We start from the raw sequence: 19,960 nt of genomic DNA, 5'->3' as shown, positions 1-19,960 counted from the left end.
TAAAAAAGTAAAAGATGATATTAAATATATATATTAACACCATCTTTAAGTGTGTGAAATCAAAATAACTCCACACCTTGCTTTTACTCCTTTCTTTTCCAGCCATCTATAAAAAATTAATTTAAAAAAATCAGTTTTCCAGTTTCAAACATGTATTTTTATGAATATTATTATTATTGTTGTTGTTGTTATTAATTTGTTATTATTTCTTAGTATCTATTCTCAGTACATTAATTATATTTTCTTATTTTATTCCTACTACATGATCTCAAAGAGTAAGACTATCTAGCGAGTTTCCCTGTTCATAAGAATTCGGTGGCGAAAATAACTAGAATGCGCTCTGACACGTGACTAGATGACACACTCGCTCGCAATAACGCATTAGCTATTGACACAGCCTCATTATTTCTTATTATATATTCTCAGTAAGTTAAATGGATTATATTTTCTTATTTTATTTCTACTACATGATCTCAAAGAGTAAGACATTATCTAGCAGAGCTAAATAGTGAATCAAGTGTAACGTTAGATTAAATTAAATTGACTGGAAGAAATACGTGAAAAAAACTACAATGCGCTTTCGTGCAGGTTACCCGCGCTAACTGTTGGCTGATTCACTTCTCCAACAGAAATCCTTCTTTCATGTTATCACGACAAAGCTAGATAACATGGCTTAAAATGATCCACGTTAGAAGTGTTTTATCTGCGTTTTTACTGTCTGGTTAGCTTGCTACGATGACGCGTGACTAGATGACACACTCGCTTGCAATAACGCGTTGGCTATTGACACAGCATCATAAAGTAGCTAATATCATTATCTCAGATACAAAAACAAATGTGTGATGCATTCAATCACCATTTTTTTTGGCTGGTTATTTATTTGAGAATACAGCGATGTCCTCTGGAAATGTAGATCCTACGCTGCTTATGTGCTCACTGCCACTTCATAAATGATTGCTAGCCAGCTAGCTTGCTAAAGTGAACCAAATATGTTAGCTAGCTCGCTCGCTTGATAATGAGGATTGATAAACATAGTGGTCGTATAAACGCATTTAATTAAAAACTTTCACTAAATATACATACCTTCATTGCGGCAATCGAATCTGTGCAGACAAGTCTTGCAGTGGAGAATATTGGATGAGGCACGAGTGACAAACGTCTTATTAGAGAAGTAGCGCGTCAGCTGCTGCAGTTCACACTTGTATTAGAGCTCCCTCTACTGGATAATTCTAGTAAATAGCAATTACAACGTTCGAACAGACAAGTACAGATAAATAATCATTGTTTCTTTGTTTATTATACTTTAAAAAAATAAGTATATCGGGACACATCGGCAGCATAACTGCCGATCCTGATGTCATCAAAAAAGTCAAATAATGGCCGATATATCGGCCACACTGATATATCGGTCGGGCTCTAGTTAAAACCAGCTTCTGTCTGTGTGTGCAATGAAGACACTTCACCAACCCTGCTAGGCAGGAACTGTGAGTGGATTGGCTAGCAGCATTAGCCCTGCTAGCTGCCTAGCTAGCAAGCAGTGTTCTTAATCAGAAGAACCCCTTGACATTAGACTGATGTAGCACTGTCATGATGAAACTTAACTTGCGTTTTGTGTTTTTGCAACTTCCTTTCACTCTTAAAAAGTATTTTCACTCATTCAATATTTTTTTTGTATGCATTATTTGACCTATTTGCAGCTTATGTTGAGAACGGATGTGTGTAGAGTGACTTGTAGTCTAATAGCTATACAATAGCCTAATAAGACCTACTAGCTATAATTTTATCATTCAAATGTATATTTACAGTGCTGCTGCTTTTGTCTGAATGTCTGAGCAACCAATGATCGTGAGTGATCCCACCCTGCTTGTGTCGATTGACAGGAGGTCTTACCATTTTGAAAAGTTTAATACAAAATGAAAAAGGGAGTTTGGAAATAAAAACACTATTCGAAAAGAAGTCATACAAAAAAGTGTTATGATGAAACTAGAAATACCGCCTCGAGGTTGTATGCCTCCGCCAACCAGTAGCCAGTGCTCTGTTTGACCGTTTGGATATAAAATGTCATCACTTCATCATTTTATCCTATTAGACATTTGTGTGAAACTTTGTCATAATTAGTGTATGAATTCTTGAGTTATGGCCAAAAATGTGTTTTGTGAGGTCACAGTGACCTTGACCTTTGACCACTAAAATCTAATCAGTTCATCCTTGAGTCCAAGTGGACATGTGTGCCAAATGTGAAGAAATTCCCTCAAGGCGTTCCTGAGATATCGTGTTCACGAGAATCGGGACGGACAGAAGGACGGACAACCCGAAAACATAATGCTTCCGGCCACGGCTGTGCCGTCGCAGAGGCATAATGAAAAAGCAATTTATAAATACAACATGTTATGAAATAAAATATAATCATGTTATTGTGAAAAAGAATATCATGAGTCGGCAGTTATTTAATTATTTCGGAAGAAAATGTATTATTTATTTATTTAATTCCATATGTATTTATTTCATGATTTATTTAATTTGGGCACATTTAGTCCTCCATATAAATATAGCTGCAAGCAGCAATGCACAGGGTCCAATCAGACAATAAACACCAGAGGAGGACAAAACTATTCCTGCAAGGCTTCCAATAAATATTTATTTACTGAAAGAATAACTTGCAATTATTCACAGATGTCAACTCACACACCATGCCACTTTGTTGAGGTCCTTTCACATGGTCTCAATGCATGTCTCAGAAACATACAGGAGAGATGTTTCTTTTTGTATTGCAGTATCCACACATTCTCATAATTGTAAGATAGTTTTCCATACATAACATTAATCTATCATTGGCAGGAACCCACATTTGGCTATCTATTTTTCATTGATATCTCATCTTTGGCTCACACCCAGCTGGGGGTATAGTTGCTGGTCTAGTTAATAACAGCACATCATTTTAGTCCTAACGTTAATGCAGTGTGACAAGAAGAATAAAAATATCTGCTTATGAAAACACAATAAATGCAATTTATCAATATCTGAATATAACTATAATACTCTAAAAGCAGATTAATTTTATATACATACAACTCATAAATTCTTCATAAGGTTTGTTGTATGCATGCCATTGAATAGAAAGGAGCCTGAATATTTTGGATACTGCAGAAAGGACTGTTGTCTACTCTGCACTTGACATATCTGAATATACACCCTCCAGCCAATGCCAAAGGGTATTCTCAGTAGCGAATTCTCAGTAGTGAATGAAAAAATCAACTAAATATGAAATTTAGTTGTCAAGGGACAAGACCAAACTTGACACTTATTAGTACTAACTTCCTTTTTGCCCTGGTGAACAAGTAACTCGTAAACAATAGAAGCATTGCTCAATAAAGCTTGCATACATCCATTCTCACCAGAATTTTGTTGCAGGGAAAATACTGATCACAGACATATAAGTAATCATACTCTGCCCCAATAACTATTGCTCTTGGAAAAAGAGACTACTTTCACAAAGAAAATATGGTCCCAACTGGATCCGTTGAAGTTGATTGCTGTTGAAGTTGATTTAACTTTAATTTTGCTGCGTAGCCTTTTTTTATTTCAAATTCATAGCTTGTCGTGACTATGTTCTTTAACATATCACCACGAAATTTAGAGACATGGAGGGCCACACACTTGTAGTACGAAATATATGGATTGCATGCAATGGTTGTTATTTCATACCTTATATGTAGGCCTATTAGGTCCAAACAGCCGACTGGCGCATAGTGTCCATATTATTACATGCAGAAAAACAAATCAGTAAAAACGTAACATTCAAAGAACACAGCAGCGGCATTTCCCTATGCTACAAGATCTCGGAGGGTATACAATTTAAACATTTTACAAATCTAGGACGTCAATTACACGTCAATTAGAATAAGGGCCTTTGCTGTCAACAAAGCTATGTAATGTAATTCAGTAGAATATATAGGCCTACGTGTTTATAAATATTTTTCTTAGAAAAAGGTTTTACACAATTAACCTTAAACGCAGTGTGTCTGCCTAGCACTTAGCCTGGCCTATTACACTGAAATATTATAGAAAATTGAAATTTAAAAAATCACAGTATTCCCTTCTCGTGACGCGCAAATAGAAACACGGCTAATCAGTTACCCCATCAATACTACATGTCCAGATTCTCCTCCTTCTGCAAAAATGTATTCAATAGTGAATTCGATTAAAGTCATGTTCCAGCCAGCAATCTAACTGGGTCACACCCGTAAAAACATAACCACAGTAGTGTGCACGAGGTTTGCTCTCCCTGACATTTGTGATAGGCGCAAGCAATTCCTATCCTTTGTCAGCAAGCATTTCACATTAAACAACAGAGACGCGAACAGTACCTTTGTAAGCTGTGCTATTTTCTTGCTCATTTTCAGGTGCATATCTTTGGTATATTCCGTGGTTAGGCTCGACTGCTGGTAAGACATTTTCGATGATATTATTTCAGGATTATATTTCCCTGGCCCAGAGGATGAATTGCCAGTACCATAATAGTCTTGCTGCCAACTCGTTCCTGACGCCATCTTCAAGGTCCTTGGCTTGCAAGTGCTCCAGAATTGAACGGTTATTACAATACGAAAGCATTAAATATACATTTACCCCTGCACATCAACGACAGCCAGGCAAATCGTTTCCCCTATTGGACTTCAATAGTCACAGCTGCAAACGTAAAGAGACTACATTACAATCGGTGAGTTCAACAAGCAAATCGACTTAAATAACCTAAATAAATATTAGATATGCAAATCGACTCAGCCAATGTAAGTGTACAGGCTATGTATCAGTGAATAGCCAACATCTTCTTAGTGGTTAGCTGTCGTCTACTTGTCCTTCCAACTTTCCGCAGACTGGTGTAGTAGGCTAGCCTACAATGCTTGGCAGCTCACTGAAACCAATCGGTCATTTGGCTACAAACATTCTTTTTACCTGGCGTGTTGCCACGATGTTTGTGAGCCTTAAAACTTTCTTGAGAAAGTAAAGAGCTAATAATGAGGGCTTGTTCCTTGATCGTCTCTGTTCTCTGCCAGTCACCCGTAGAGAATAGCCTACTAGTGTCAGCGCCATACAAGGAAATTGATAGTTTTAGGACAAATCGCGGATTCAATACAATATCGCTGTTGTGTCACTCCTGACAATATCCGACCAATTATTTAAAGGTTTTGCGTTTTTGTACTGGGGCAAAGTTTGTTTTATATTGGGAAATTAGGACTTTCTGCTTCAATAGCTCACGAACGAAACGTCCAAATAAGATACTAACAATACTAACACTAACCTCTTAACCATGGCAACCTACTTAATGGACAACAACCGCTTTTTCGACAGATTTGCTTTTGAAAATGAGAAATTACATTGATCTCTCTATGGAAATCCGTCGGCGCACCGAGTGTTTAGGGACCGTCTACAAAGTATAGCGACAAGAAACTGAGGGGTTGCAAGATGTCAAAGCCATCGATCAACGTGTATAACACTAATTGGTTTTACGTTCCTTGGACTGTGGGGTAAACTTATGACGACCATACTACAGATTTTAGGTTTGGACGTTTTGCATCTGGTTGATTACGTTTTTAATGAGCTGGTTTTAATTTTGTATAAGTTTTCAATTTTCTAAAATTAAATAAATTCTCAATTGTGCAATGGGATGCACTAAAATCAGCACCCATTGCACTGCATCCCGTTGACAACATTACAGCTTTTAGGTTTGTAAATCTTGCCATGTTTTAATTTGCTGTTTAAAAAAAAAAAAAATTCAATAGATTTTCAACTGTGTGGTGGACAGCATTGTAAGCCGCCACTTAGTACATGCTCCATTGACAATACTGCAGCTTTTACATTTTGGTTTAATTTTGGTACACCTTTATTACAAAACATAATTTCAGTGGCTTGACAACTACAAATAGGAGAACAGAAAAGCCCACACACATAATAGATGACTTCCTATTAACCATACTGCAAACATATTTACAAATTTTCTAAACTGTTTAATTTAGGAAAATTTGTATTTGGAAAAAAACTCAAAAGCTTTGCAACCATCAGTTGAACCACACAACTCTTTACATAGCATTTACATTGTATACATTTATGCAACCGGTGGTGGTTAACTTGTCTGTGTTGTGTTTCGAATAAAATGAATGCCAGACCAGAATATCTTCGGATCTCTGTTTATTCTGTTACAAATATAAAATAACGGATTCCTCCGGTCAATCATGCACATTAGTTTGGGCTCCTACACAAATTAGATAACACAGGAAACATATTAGCATACTACACAGTGCATTTAGCTAACACGTAATCTTATACATATCATTTAATAAAGAGACCATTATGTTGCTTACCTCTCCAATGTAGTACAATAATTGAAAAGGGAGAGGTAGAGGTGGAAGACCTCGTTTATAGGGGGAATCCCCGGAAGTGCACGTAGGAACACAGAAACCGAGTCTCAATGGTTCCACATGTTGACCCTGAAGGCTTAACATCAGGTAACTATTTACAAATTTTGAGTAATTATAAAAATGTACATTTGACATTACTGCTGTACAATTGACCCTGTTACATTTATACAGTTGGTTATATACAGCAGAAACAATGCAGGTTGAGTATCTTGCTCAAGTGTAAAACAAAAGCATTCTACCTGAGAATCGAACTAGCAAACTTCCGAATGCAAGGGCAGTTCCTTACCAATTACCCTACAGCACCACCATGACAGTCGATTCTGTTGCAGTGCTTTAAAGAGGTCTAGATTACTTTAGGTTAATTATTTTCTTTTCTTTTTTTTAGTTTTTCTTCAATTAAGTTTTTAGTTGGCATGCCATAACTTTGCAGCCGTCAGTAGATCAACACTAAAACCAACAATACTTTATACAAGGCCCCCTTGGAAATGTTACTTCCGATTTGGGAATGTTACTTCTGTTTAATTTTGGTGAATTTATTTGGGAAAAAATTCAATAGCTTTGCAACCGTCAGTAGGACAACAATAAATCCAACGATACTTATTAGAAGGCCCCATTCTGGGCATACTAAAACCTTCAGATTTGGGAAAAAGTTCAATAGCTTTGCAACCATCAGTAGGACAAAAACTTACTATACTTAATAGATGGCCACCTACTAGACATACTACAACTTACAGATTTGGAAATATTACGTCTGTTTAATTTTGGTGAATTTTTATTTGGAAAAAATTTCAGTAGCTTCACAACCATCTGTAGGACAGCACCAAACCTACCAGTTTGATAGAAGGCCTTCTACTGGGCATACTACAACGATTTGGAAAGTAAACTTTCATTTAATTTTGGGGAATTTTTCTTTTGTCTTTTTAGGAAAAAAATTCAATAGCTTCACAACCACCAGTAGGATGGCACTAAAACCAATAATACTTAATAGAAGGCCCCCTACTGGACATACTACAGGATATGTGTGTGGCATTGTGGTAACAGAAAAAGCAAAATTGTTAAATTAGAACAAACATTTACCATGTTTACTGGATTTCTGTGTTAAGAGTCAAGTTATATTTAAAATAATGGATTAATCTTTTCTTTAATTTTAGTCAATGCAGAAGGAATCAAGTTGGCCAGACTGACCACCCTCCTATATTCACTCAATCCTCACATGCAGCTGAAAGGAAAACAAGCACGTCCAGACCCACGGCACAACTTGGCGAACTATATTTTTTGGTTGATTTGACACGCTCATATATATGGCAGTTGGTTCTCTCAGAATTCTGACTGATATAGCCAGGTCAATATTTTCACTGGAGACTTCATACATCCCGCCTTATAACTTCAAAGTCCCAGGTCATTTGTGAATGATTTAGATAGATTTTGAAAATAGACACTTCATGCTACAATCATGATAATGGCAATGACTGTGCTGTGAAGTTTAGGTAGCAAACAACAAGGTTGAATCCTTTTGACGTAATTTACATAGAAACTATACGCTCAGATCACGTAGTTTCACTCACCGTGGCCAAGCGGAATCGATATTGTTTCAGAAAATATACAACTTTAAAAGATTTAATTCAATTTCTACTGGGAGTTTTTCCGTTTATTGAGGGTGTAACAGAAAATGTTGGTGCCGCTGACTGTAATCGAATGTTTTTCACATTTACCGTTCGATTGAGCAAGTACCATTCACGGTACATTTTTATGGGTTAGTGGTGTCAGATTGTGCTAGCTACTTTATATTAACCTTGTACAGTGATCAATAAAGGCTAACGGCACAGTACCACTTCTTGTCACTTCTACCACCACTGTAATGAGCTAAAAAAAGGCTACAAACTACGATTTATATGAGAAATGTGTTGTCAAGTTCACACGCATACACTGCTGGCAACATTCTAAAACACGGTTTTGCCCTCCATACTATATAGCTAGCTAGCTATGGCACGTCATCACCTCTGTAACATTATTTGTTGTCCTCCGTGTGTCAATACATCTGTATCGGTGGTTGTAGCTGTGTGTCCTTAGCTCCTACTCATGCATGCAGGATAGCATCCGTACACGCTAACGAGGTTACCTAAAGTAGGCGAAACGCAAACATGCTAGGGTTAGCTAAAGTAACGTTAGGCAATAAAGCTGTGCTTAAAAATGCGCATGCGTCCCACCAAACCTCCCTCAAAGGTCGTCCGTGAGTGAGTGAGTGAGTGACCACAATTTGCCTTGCACAGCCCACGGCGGCAGTTTCTGCGCGCCATGGGGAAAATGGTGTTTAATGTTTATCTGGGGTTTAACTGTTCCTCAGTTTTTAAGTCCTTGAATCTAGATGTGTTTCAATGTAGTTAATATTATGTCACAATACATTATTTACCAAAAAATCTAATGTCAGAATTTGTGGTTTGTTTGATTATTTGACATTTCGTTCGTGAGCTATTGAAGCCGGAATCTGAATATCCCAGTATGAAACCAACTTTACGTCTACTGCAGCACTCATTTAGCGCTTGTTTCCGCGGTAAATATGTACAATACCCTATGCTTTGACCAGTACGCTACTGCTGAATGGAGCAACAATAGGATATTATTGTCAGGGACGTTGGTTTTGCGATGCAAATTCCAAAATTGAGATTGAGACTGGGAGATTGAGGAATTCTGCTTTTGTGAAAATCCACTAATGTGCCAATTCACTGTACAAATTATACGGCATTATCAACTATTAAATAATAATAATAATAATAATAATAGCCGCAAGTCGCAATGATCGGGGTCCAAGCAGATTGGGAGCATTTGGATGCTTGTTTGTTATTTAATTGTTAATGAAATGTGGCTTTCATGAATGCAAGCTGAAATGACGAGAGACAGTCAGCCCAAGAACTTGAAGATTTAGCATTAAGACCAGGTGAAGTAAGGCAAAGGCAAGGTTTGAACCCTCAACCTTTGGATTGGGAAACAAACTCCTTTTCACTGAGTTACTGGCAAAGTCAGTGTTGAGTGCATGTACAGTATGCATGAACAAAAAATATGAAAGTGTGTAATTCTAAAAAGTTTTTGAAACACATGAGATACATTATGAATTGAATGCCCATTATGAACACAAGCGCAGATCCAGATCAAATGAAGATTTGAAGCAGTTGACGATACCACCACCAGGATTTGAACCCTCAACCAAAGCTAATTTTGACACATAGGCTAAATAATGAGGTAACATTTCAGCCTTGGTACTTGGGTTACATGTGTACTTTTTGTGCAATTTGATGCAAATTAGAGATTGGAGATTTGGCACTGGAAATTGGTGATTTAGATTTGAAAGTCCCTAGTCATTCCAGTCATTGGAGTCAAATGGGAAAAGGAGCAACGACATTGGTAATTGACGATATTTGAAAAAATCATATGCTTTTAAAAAAAAACTGGCTACAGTAAGCTCACTGATGCAGGTTTACCTTTCACCAGTCATTCAGAAGGCCAAGCCTATGTCGGGATTTGAACTGGGGTCCTCTGGCATGTCATGATGTGGGGTTAACCCCCAGCACCACGGAGCATCCTTGATCGGACCTACCGAATTCACGCACTCAAACTGTTGAATTGTCAAGGCTCCAAGCAACGTAAACATTTATTAAGAAAAATATGAATAATAAAGGTAATGAATGATAACTATTACCAAACATCTAACAATTATGATGTTCTACACCTGTATATTAAATAAAATGTTGATTACACATTCAGAGTGGCTTATTTAGCCTGCTTAAAATTCATTGCCTCATGACAAAATTTAATCTGAGAAAATAAATCAAACTGTTTGACGTATCCAACTTTCTTTGATAACTTGTGGTAAGCATGGTCTGTTGATGTTTCACACTGAATTGGAAACGGTCTCGGATGAGATGATAAAAGTAGGTATTTCAGACAGTGTGAATAGGCAGGAAGACTAACATGTAAAAAGTCAAATTTATGAAGCAAATTGATAAAAGTCCATTGTAGGAAACATAAGAAAAAGGAATTTTGAGTCAAGTAATTCCTGAGATACAGGCTAAAAGGTAAACGTCCTTGCTGTAGCGCCACCTTTTGGCCGTTTGCTCCAAGGTTGTACACCCCTTCTTCATGATGTCATAAACGTCTGTACCAATTTTCATGTCGATTGGACATTCACAATGGAAATTAGAAGCTGCTGAATTTTGATTGGCTGCTGGCAGCCACATTGATTAAGTTATCAAAGCAATATTTTGACAAAAGGGTCAATGACATGACGTGATTTTTTGTGTGTCCAAATTCATTATTTTCCTAAAAACAATAATAAAAAAAACATGTTATATATCAAATTGCACTATAATATCTCCTTCATGAGAAACCCTTCTCATTTTATTGAAATTCAATTTACTTTTGGAGTTTTGGTGTTCTAAAGTCCCAAAATGTCAGGTGGTGCGCCCATCCGAACATACATGCAGAGAACAAAGCTGCAATAAAAAGGTTAGTTTTCTTAATAAAATTCCTAATCAAATACTTCGCATGATTTTATGTTAGATTGCTTATAAATGACGGAAAGTAGTGTAATAGTCCTATTTCAAAACTATTCTATTACTTTAAAAAATTTTGTCTGAAAAATGGACTTCTCCAAATGTCAGGGAGAAGTCAGACTTCTCCAAATGTCAGACCAACATAAAACCATCATTTTATGTACTGTGCCTTTAAGAAAACCATGTAACAGGGTGTGACATCTCACAGAAGACCCCAACTGATCTAGTAGCAAGATTAGTAACTCTCCCACAAATATTACATAATTTGATGTTTTTGAGTAATGGTGAGTTTGGTTCAACTTACCATGTCAGGTGGTATGACCCCTGGAAAACTATAAAAATGTGTATTTGATTTAAAAAATGTATGTATAACCTTGAGTACAAGGACAAAAATGCAGCTTTAAGTTATTATTTTTTCATTCAGTTTTGTAGATGCCATTATCAAGCAAGGAAAAAACAGCACGGCATAGAGATCGTTTAAAAAATGATCCAGTTGCAAGGGCAGAGTACCTTGCCAAAAGAAAAGCAAGGTATTGTGTTCATTGTGTGTATCTGTATATTTCACTATGGTGTAATGTTCATTTTCATGGTAACTACAGTTATTACATGATAATACATACTTAATAGCAGTGCAACATGCAGTATTACAGTAGAGCATAGTTTTTATTACCCATGCTATTCAATATTTTAACTATAAAATATTATGTCCCATATATTTTGATTGATTTAAATAACAGGGGTCTGAAACTTTATGTCTTTTTTTAGAGATAGGTATGTTACATTTTCATTGGTAAGCATGTTTTGCTGTTAGTCACCTGAATCTCTGTCTCTGTATTTTTTTTAGTTACCAAAAAAGGAAGAATGAGGGGAAAATACTGAAAACACCAGTAAGTCAGCTCTCCAAGGCACAACAAGAAAAAACAAGGCAGCAGTGGAGGAGCTACTGTGGTGGAAGTTACCTTAATTTCCCCCAGTCGGTGAGAAGAGTCCAACAGACTTGCACACAATATTCAGTTCAGATATATTTATTCAGCCGAATAGGAGAATCCACACAGCGCCACAACACGTCTGTATGAAAGCTCTCAGAACAGGTGAAAAGCCATTCATTTTATACAGTTAAAAGTAGGTGAAAGGCGGGTTCTGGAATTTTCCCAAAACCTGTCTCAAACTGTTTTGCAGCTTGTCTCTGATTGGTTAAAAACATTGGATTTCTGAGATACAGACTTGTTTAGACGTTCTGACTTCTTCAAGGCTATCATGTCACAGTGACTAAAAACAATGGAGAAATACAGAGACAGTTTTCTGGGGAAAATGAGGAACACACACGGGAGGGGCTATGCATTCCTAATAATTCTCAGTTAGACAGAAAAGAAATTTAAAATGATTTCTTAAGGTTATATAAAAACGAGTAAATATGTAAACAGTAATTTCTCATATTTCCCTTACACTACCAAAAAAAGCACAGGGCACTGGACAAAATAATGAACTTTACACCTGAATCTATGAATTCATCAGCAGGTGATCCAGTTGTTCCTCTAGTAGAGGCTCCGCCTAACCCTCCTGATCAGGTTATTTCCAACATGAAGGTGCAGGATGGGGAGCAACCACAAGCATCCTCGACACCAGAAAAAGAAAGAAAGGTCAGGAAACGCTGTAGAATTTTGCAAAAAGAGAAGGCAAAATTACGGAAGAAAATGCTAAAACTGAAAAGGGAATTGGCAACCACAAAAAAAACTTCAGAGAAATTGCAGAAGTGCATAGAAAGGTTAAGGAAAGGCAAAAAAACAGTCAGTGAAAGAAACAAGCCAAGAGGTACTAAGAAACTTTCCCTGGTGAGAAAGGAAGAAGTGGTTAAATTTCTCTGTTGGGACGAGAACAGCCGCATACTATCGGGGAAAAAGGATACAATAACTGAAAACAAAAACAAACACCAGAGGCGAGTGTTAATTAAACCCCTCACTGAGCTCCATGTTCAGTTTAATTCTGAAATGAAAAAGCCTTTCTTGCTGTCATACAGACAGTTTGTCCATTTTATGACACCACCCAAAGCATCAGATCGGAAAACACATGTGCATGCATTGACCATGAAAATGTCAAGCTTTAAGTAGACAAACTGCAGCAGAAAGGTCTGCTGCAAACTGCCAGCATTTCAGAGCTACTGACTTCAATTGTATGTGATCCACAAAGCAAGGAGTGCATGTATCGGATCTGTGCGGAGTGCAGTTACAATGACATCGAGGTGGCAGTACCTCAGGAGGAAGTACCTGTTACATGGCAGCAGTGGTAATGAGAGACAAAATCGGATGGACAGAGAACATTTGCAAATTTTGCTAAGACGACGCAAGGTGGAACATGGTCTGATCTATTGGAGCTGTTCAACCAGAAATGGAGCATCGCGTAGTTCACGAGAGTCAAGCGCTCCGGCTGAATCAGCTGATGGCTCAGCTGAGTGATGTTCGCCTATCACAGCACATTCACTTACCAGGGCGGTCTACTTAAACAGCCTCACTCTACTCATTCGGCTGCTCCTCCTGCATGCAAGCTGCTGCACGTTGCTTTGTAAATCCCCTCCACCACCCCAGCTCCATCCCTATGTGTCAAGAATTTGCATTTCTCCATTTCTATGTGTTAAGAATTTGTATTGCTCCATCCCTACGTGTTAAGAACTTGCTTTGCCGCTGGATCTGTTCTGTGTGTACCCCTCTAGGGGGGTTTGGCTGCTGGCCTCCCGGCCTTATCCATGCAGGCTGCGTGGTTGGCGGGAGAGCTCCAGAACAAACTGAACAAACGCCAAACATAACTGTATTGCCTTTATTGTCAATAAAGATCTACTTTGATGACAGTGGTCCTGACAGAAACTTAATTTTCTGGCTAAACATCACTTCAACTGGTTGCACCAAGCCGAAGAGGGCAGGGGATTAAAAGAAACCCTGATGGAGAATGAAGTTTTCATTCATGTAGACTTTTCAGAAAGTTTTTCATGCAAGCTGAATAGTGAAGTCCAAGCTTTTCATTTCGGAGGAAGCAGGAAACAGGCCACAGTTCACACGTGTGGCCTATTAAGCACATGGATGTCAGTCATATGCCACCATCTCTTCATCCCTTCAACATGATGAACGTGCTATATGGGCCCACTTAGAGCCGGTGCTGAAGGATGTGAGGGAGAGGTGCAATCCTCCCCCACAACTTTGCATGTCATGAGTGATGGACCTGTCACACAGTACATGAATAAGAAGAACTTTTACCTTCTTAGCACAATAGCATTTCTCTCCGGCATCAAGTGTGTGATGTGGAACTTCTCAGAGAAGTCCCATGGCAAAGGGGCTCCTGATGGAGTTGGTGGGGCTGTCAAACGCATTGCAGACTCTGCTGTTCAAAGAGGTACAGATGTGCAGACCCCAGAGTCAAGCATCAAGTACTACTGGATCTCTGATGAAGACATTGAGAGATATGATGAGGCTCTTCTAGACAATGTTCCAGCTGTGAAAGGAACACTAAGAATCCACCAGGTGACCTCAGTACAACCTGGCCAAATCCAGCACAGGGAGATCTCCTGTTTCTGTAGCAGACCAGAGATCTGCCAATGTCATAATCCCTCAGAAGTGGACTTCCAGAATACAACTGAGGTCCCTCCCATGAGTCCCCAAGCCAAAGAAAACCCCCATGATCTGAGTGGGAAATTCATATTTGTGAAGTATGACGGTCAACCTTTTGTGGGGCTCAAGTCCTCAAGGTGGTGGGCAATGAAATCGAGGTGAGCTGCATGCAGCAGTCAGGAGGGAAGAATGCTTTCATTTGGCCTCATCCTCTTGACATTATATTCTACTACACATCAGATGTGCTGGAAGTATCTCCGAGCCAGAGCGCCTCAATACACGCCACTCAAAGCTGAACAGTACAGATTGGGACAGTTTCAAAAGAAACACCTGAATGAAAAAAAAAAAAAAAGAATTCACAATGCCATAAGTGCCTGAAAGAATGTTTGATGGTTTATCTAATACACTGAATTTCTTTAGGCTTGTAAAATCAGCAGCTTCAGGTAGCAAGCCTTTTTTTTCAAACATTTTTGCACTGTTTTATGTGTATTCAGAAAGTATGAGTCCTTAATATTAGTGTAGAGATGGTCCAGGGTGTTTTGTCCCCTAGTGGGGCAGGAGACATGTTGATGGAATTTAGGTAAAACTATCCTGAGGTTAGTATGGTTGAAATCACCGCCTATGATAAAGGCATTGTCTGGGTGTTTGGTCTGTTGTCTGCTGATGGCACACTGTAGCTGCTTAAGTGCTACCTTAGCAAGTATTAGGCTGATCGGCCCAGTAGTATGTGAGATTAGCTGCGGACAGATACACAAACACACACACGCGCGCGACCAAACGCATAATCCCCTCCAGGCTCTCGCCTGGCGGAGATAATAATTGTTTTGTTATTGTTTCAAGAATTAAAAATACTATGATGGCATAAGGGACATATACTGGGCTGGTGCAGTATCGGCACCTTGCCCCCTTGCCACAGGAGTTCCCCAGGCTCAGTCCTTGGTCCCCTCCTGTTCTCCCTGTACACCCTATCCTTTATTCTCTGCCCATGGTTTGTCTTATCACTGTTATGCCGATGACACCCAACTCTTTCTCTCCTTCCCCCCCTCTGACTCACAGGTCTCCGCTTGCATCTCTGCTTGCCTGAGGGACATCCAGAGCTGGATGGATAACCACCATCTTAAGCTGAACCCAGGTAAGAGACAGAGATGATCTTCATTTCTGCTCCATCCTCTAACCTCCTTGACTTTTCTATTTCCCTAGGGGACACCGTAGTGTCATCATCACCCACTGCCAAAAACATCGGAGTGGTGATGGACAACAGACTGTCCCTCTCCCAGAACATCGCGGCGGTGAGTCGAACGTGCAGGTTCTTCCTGTACAACACCCGGAGAATCCGTCCCTTCCTCACCACCTACGCAACCCAGCTTCTGGTTCAAGCGATGGTCCTGTCCCGCCTGGACTACTGCAACTCGCTGCTGGCTGGTCTGCCAGCATCCACCATCAGACCCCTGCAGCTCATCCAGAATGCTGCAGCTCGTCTGGTCTACAACCTTCCCAGACATTCCCATGTCACCCCCCTGCTCACTCACCTTCACTGACTGCCTGTTATGGCTCGCATCAAATTTAAGACTTTGGTGCTTGCATACCAGGCGGCTAAGGGGTCAGCACCAGGATACATCCAGAGGATCATCAGACCCTACACACCAGCCAGACCTCTTCTTTCTGCCACCTCTGGACGCTTGGCACCTCCCCTTCTTCGTGTCTGTACTTCCCGTTCGCGTCTGCTGTCTGTCCTGGCCCCTCGCTGATGGAATGACCTTCCCGTGGCGGTTAGTACAGCAGAGAATCTGACTTACCTTCAAGCGCAGACTAAAGACTCATGTCTACAGGCTGCACCTCTCCCCACCCCTCCCTAGCCTTTAGTTTAGCTCTACTCTACCTCAATGTACCTAGTTAGGTTAATGCGATCTCGTTAGTTTTGTATTTGGCAGGATTGTTTTGTTTGATTCTGATTAGGCAAATGTGATTTTAGTGCTAGTTTTGTACTTGGCAGGATTGTTTTGTTTATTTGCTGAACAGGTTACCCTACAGGGTTGGAGTCCTGATCTATGTGGTCACTTCTGGCACAATGATCTTTACTTCACTCTAGTGTGTTTTTCTGCACCTCTGTACTTTAAACTGATACACTTGTTGTACGTCGCTCTGGATAACAGCGTCTGCTAAATGCCTGTAATGTAATGTAATACTATTCAAGAAAAGCTCACTATTGTTTAACATTTACATTATTAACATTTTTTGATAACTATGTATATGTCCCTAACAGGGTGGAATGCCAGTTCCTGAACAATCTACCCATAATTATTATTTATTATTTTTGAGTCCCTGAGCTTGACCGATATGTATTCCTACTAGTTAAACATGTCACTATTCTTATAGAATGCTAAAAACAAGAAAAACATGTAATTTTTTCCCAAAAATTATAAAGCCAAAATGTTACCGGATAACAGGAATGACTCTTGTTTTAGTTTCATGAGATGATACAGGACAACTACGCCAAATACGGAGTTTCACAGCGCCACCGTCATCACTCTAGTTGTTCATTTAACAAGCACACACATGCATCTGCAACTACACCCCCCACCCATGACACAATGGACAATATTATCTATCTGGGCATTCATAAAAATATTTTTTAAGTTTTCAAAAATGATACCATGTCATTCAACAGTCAATATCTGGGACTAAACATTGAATAAATATACAACCTTACCATTGGTTTTACGCGTAGAGATGTCCCTTTTGAGGCTGAGTGGTCACATATTGTCTTGGACAATCCGTTTGTGAAATATACGCACATTTGTGATGCCTGGGTACCTTACAAAATAGCTGTGCATAATACCACACGTGTTGTTTACGGCGTTGTCGCCCTTTTTAGTACAGTCTGGCTTGATTGACAATTCATTTATTCAGTAGATGAGAGTATAAGCTTTCTAACGATGTATAACGTCTATTTTTGCTTTTGGAATAGCCTTTTAAAGGTCAGCATAACCAAAATTTTTCTCATCATCGCATTCACTTACGCATACTCTGTGGTAGCAGTAAAAGATGCTGCACTCGACGAAACATTGTCAATGACTTTTCGTACTTTCTTGGAAAACACTATTATTATTGAGGACTTCTGGGCATAGCTAAGCCATTTGTTTGCTGATAGACCAAACTGACATAGCTTTCTGGAGGAAGACAGAAGAGGATAGAACTGTATCATTGATTTACTGTCTCTGTCTCTATCTACTATAAACATAAGATTCCATCATTGCTGTGTAAGTATTACTGCTCAAAATATTTTGGTTATATACGTTATTTTTGAAATTGAATGTCTTTAAATAGGTTAGTGGTATTATGTGGATATATCTATAAGCTAACACTGGTCATTCACCAAGACACCTGCCCAGTTCTCCACTGGTTCTCCTCACACCACAACTCAATTTCTCTCCTCTGACCGTTATTCCTTCTAACCTTGGTCTGTTCCTGGTCTCTTGGACGCCTAGCAGGCTCATAATTATAAGGCTGTGGTCCGTCATATGCGTTTGCATAAATATTTACAACCTCTTAAGTGTCAAAAACTAGCGTTGAGATCACGCCTGAAATTTCATAATTTTAGGGGCAAGGCCACTTGGCCTTTGATGTAGTCAATTTTTTGAGGGCACCAAGGCCAAATGCCGGGGCAGCAAGGCCATTAAATAAAACAATGATTTTAAGTCCGTGGAAATAATGAATTTAACTTAAGGGTTAAGGATGATTTTATTTTTAATACATAGTATAACTATCAGTGAAATAAATAAATAAAAAAGCTGTTTATTTCACAAAATAATTTATTTTATTTAATAATATTTGTACAAACTCCTGAGTCAAAAATTCATACATGCTCAGTCCTGGACTAATCAGAGTCACTGGACTCATTTGAAGATGGGGATGGGGAGTCAGGGGGAGTTGCAGTGTATGTTTTGGGTTTCCTTGGACCAGATGGATGAATGTTTGGTCTCTTTTTGGTGATGCCAGCTGCCCACCATTTTGCCACTGCTTCTTGGCTTTGATAATCTGCAGGAGCACAACCCTGTGACTTGATGAGGAGGAGGTCTTCAATGGTGGACGTATGCAGGCTTAAGCGCCAGTCTCCCTGCATTCTCTTCATGATTGAGAACTGCCACTCTACCTGAGAGGTAGAGACAGGGAACACTAAGATGATTCTAATAAGGTGTAGCAGGTTGGGGTACATGCTCCCCTTCTCCATCAGAAACCTTGACAATAGCGGGAGGAAAGTTTAGCCCTTGTGGTGGCGCACTATGTCAACTTTCGCACTAAACCACTCCCTGTCTATCTCAGCCACATTGCAGCCATTTTTGGCGAGAAGAGGCTCAAAATGCTTGCATAAGTGATGTAACTCTTCCTCACCAAACTCCCCCAAGAGCTTTTCTTCTGTTGGGAAATTCACGGGATCAAACATCTCTGCAGCCAGCAGCACAGGATCAGTGGAGAAAGTGGAAAATCCCTTGCCAATGCATGCAATGATGTTGTCCACAGTGTCTTCCCTATAGTCATAGAAGGCCTCTGCAGTTACATTGGAGTTTCTGATCTTCACTCCATTGTATTGAAATCCCTCAGTGGTGATGGTGAAGGATTCAAGGACTGGGCGGAGATAGGGACCTGGCTTCTGAGTTTGCTTATGCAGCGCAGCATGAATATTATGAATCACAATATTTCACCACCTTCTAAAAAAAACGTCCATTGTTTTGCAGTTTTTAGCTGCATCCTGAAAGCACTTCTTCAGAATCTTCTCCCTCCGCTGCTTGTTCGGCATTACGGTTGCTCCGATGCTGGGGGAAAAAAATGAATGAAAGCAACATTAATGTTGTAATGAAGCCAGCTACCGATGTTAGCCTACCTAATATAAAAAAATAACATTGATTTGACATCTAGCTAGCAAGCGTTAGCTAATGGTACGTTTGTTAACATTAATGTTACAAACATTAGGCTTTAATACTCATTAGGCACGTAACACTTCTTGGGCCACTGGGTCAGCTAAGTCAACGTTGTTGTACTGATATGCGAGCAATGCGTAACATTATATGTTGGGTTTCTTGTCTTATTCGTTCACTAATTTATCAAACTTCCTTACCTCAGCTGAGTTGACCTTCTCTTCTCAGAAGTTCACTCAGTCACAGCTTTGCGGCATTGGCACATCAGGATGAGTTTCCAAGTTGTCTGGTTCAAAATTTGTGTCAAACTATATGGCTATTGAATTGTGTTGCTCTGTCTGTGGGTGTCGTGAATGTGGAAGTAAACAAGACATTGTGTTGACGCTACGGCTGGTGTGATCCTTTCGAACACATACTATCGTTATAAATAACCCGATTTTCCAGCGGACCAGGCTCGAAATCGAACCCACCACTGCTTATGTGCG

At 39.3% G+C, this 19,960-nt stretch overlaps 1 protein-coding gene and 1 long non-coding RNA gene across 7 annotated transcripts in view; one reads left to right on the top strand and one right to left on the bottom strand.

The window, feature by feature from the left end:
* Positions 1 to 4,571, bottom strand: part of LOC118229507 (protein FAM184A-like) — a 142,389-nt gene extending 137,818 nt beyond the window's left edge. For all 6 annotated transcript variants that reach the window (XM_035421500.1, XM_035421539.1, XM_035421518.1 and 3 more), the window contains exon 1: positions 4,368 to 4,571. In XM_035421500.1, the coding sequence (XP_035277391.1) occupies positions 4,368 to 4,550 (183 nt within the window). In that variant the 5' untranslated portion in view covers positions 4,551 to 4,571. The remainder of the gene's footprint in view (positions 1 to 4,367) is intronic.
* Positions 4,572 to 4,578: 7 nt separating this feature from the next.
* LOC118229526 lies at positions 4,579 to 15,675 on the top strand. Its single transcript, XR_004765687.1, has 4 exons — positions 4,579 to 4,717; positions 11,388 to 11,493; positions 11,808 to 11,940; positions 15,616 to 15,675. It is a non-coding gene; the product is annotated as an uncharacterized LOC118229526 (long non-coding RNA).
* Positions 15,676 to 19,960: the final 4,285 nt, after the last annotated feature.

This window comes from Anguilla anguilla, chromosome 1 (assembly GCF_013347855.1).
Source record: "Anguilla anguilla isolate fAngAng1 chromosome 1, fAngAng1.pri, whole genome shotgun sequence".
Taxonomy (NCBI): domain Eukaryota; kingdom Metazoa; phylum Chordata; class Actinopteri; order Anguilliformes; family Anguillidae; genus Anguilla; species Anguilla anguilla.
The sequence above is the reverse complement of the archived record's forward strand: the minus strand, read 5'-3'. Positions and strand labels throughout refer to the sequence as shown.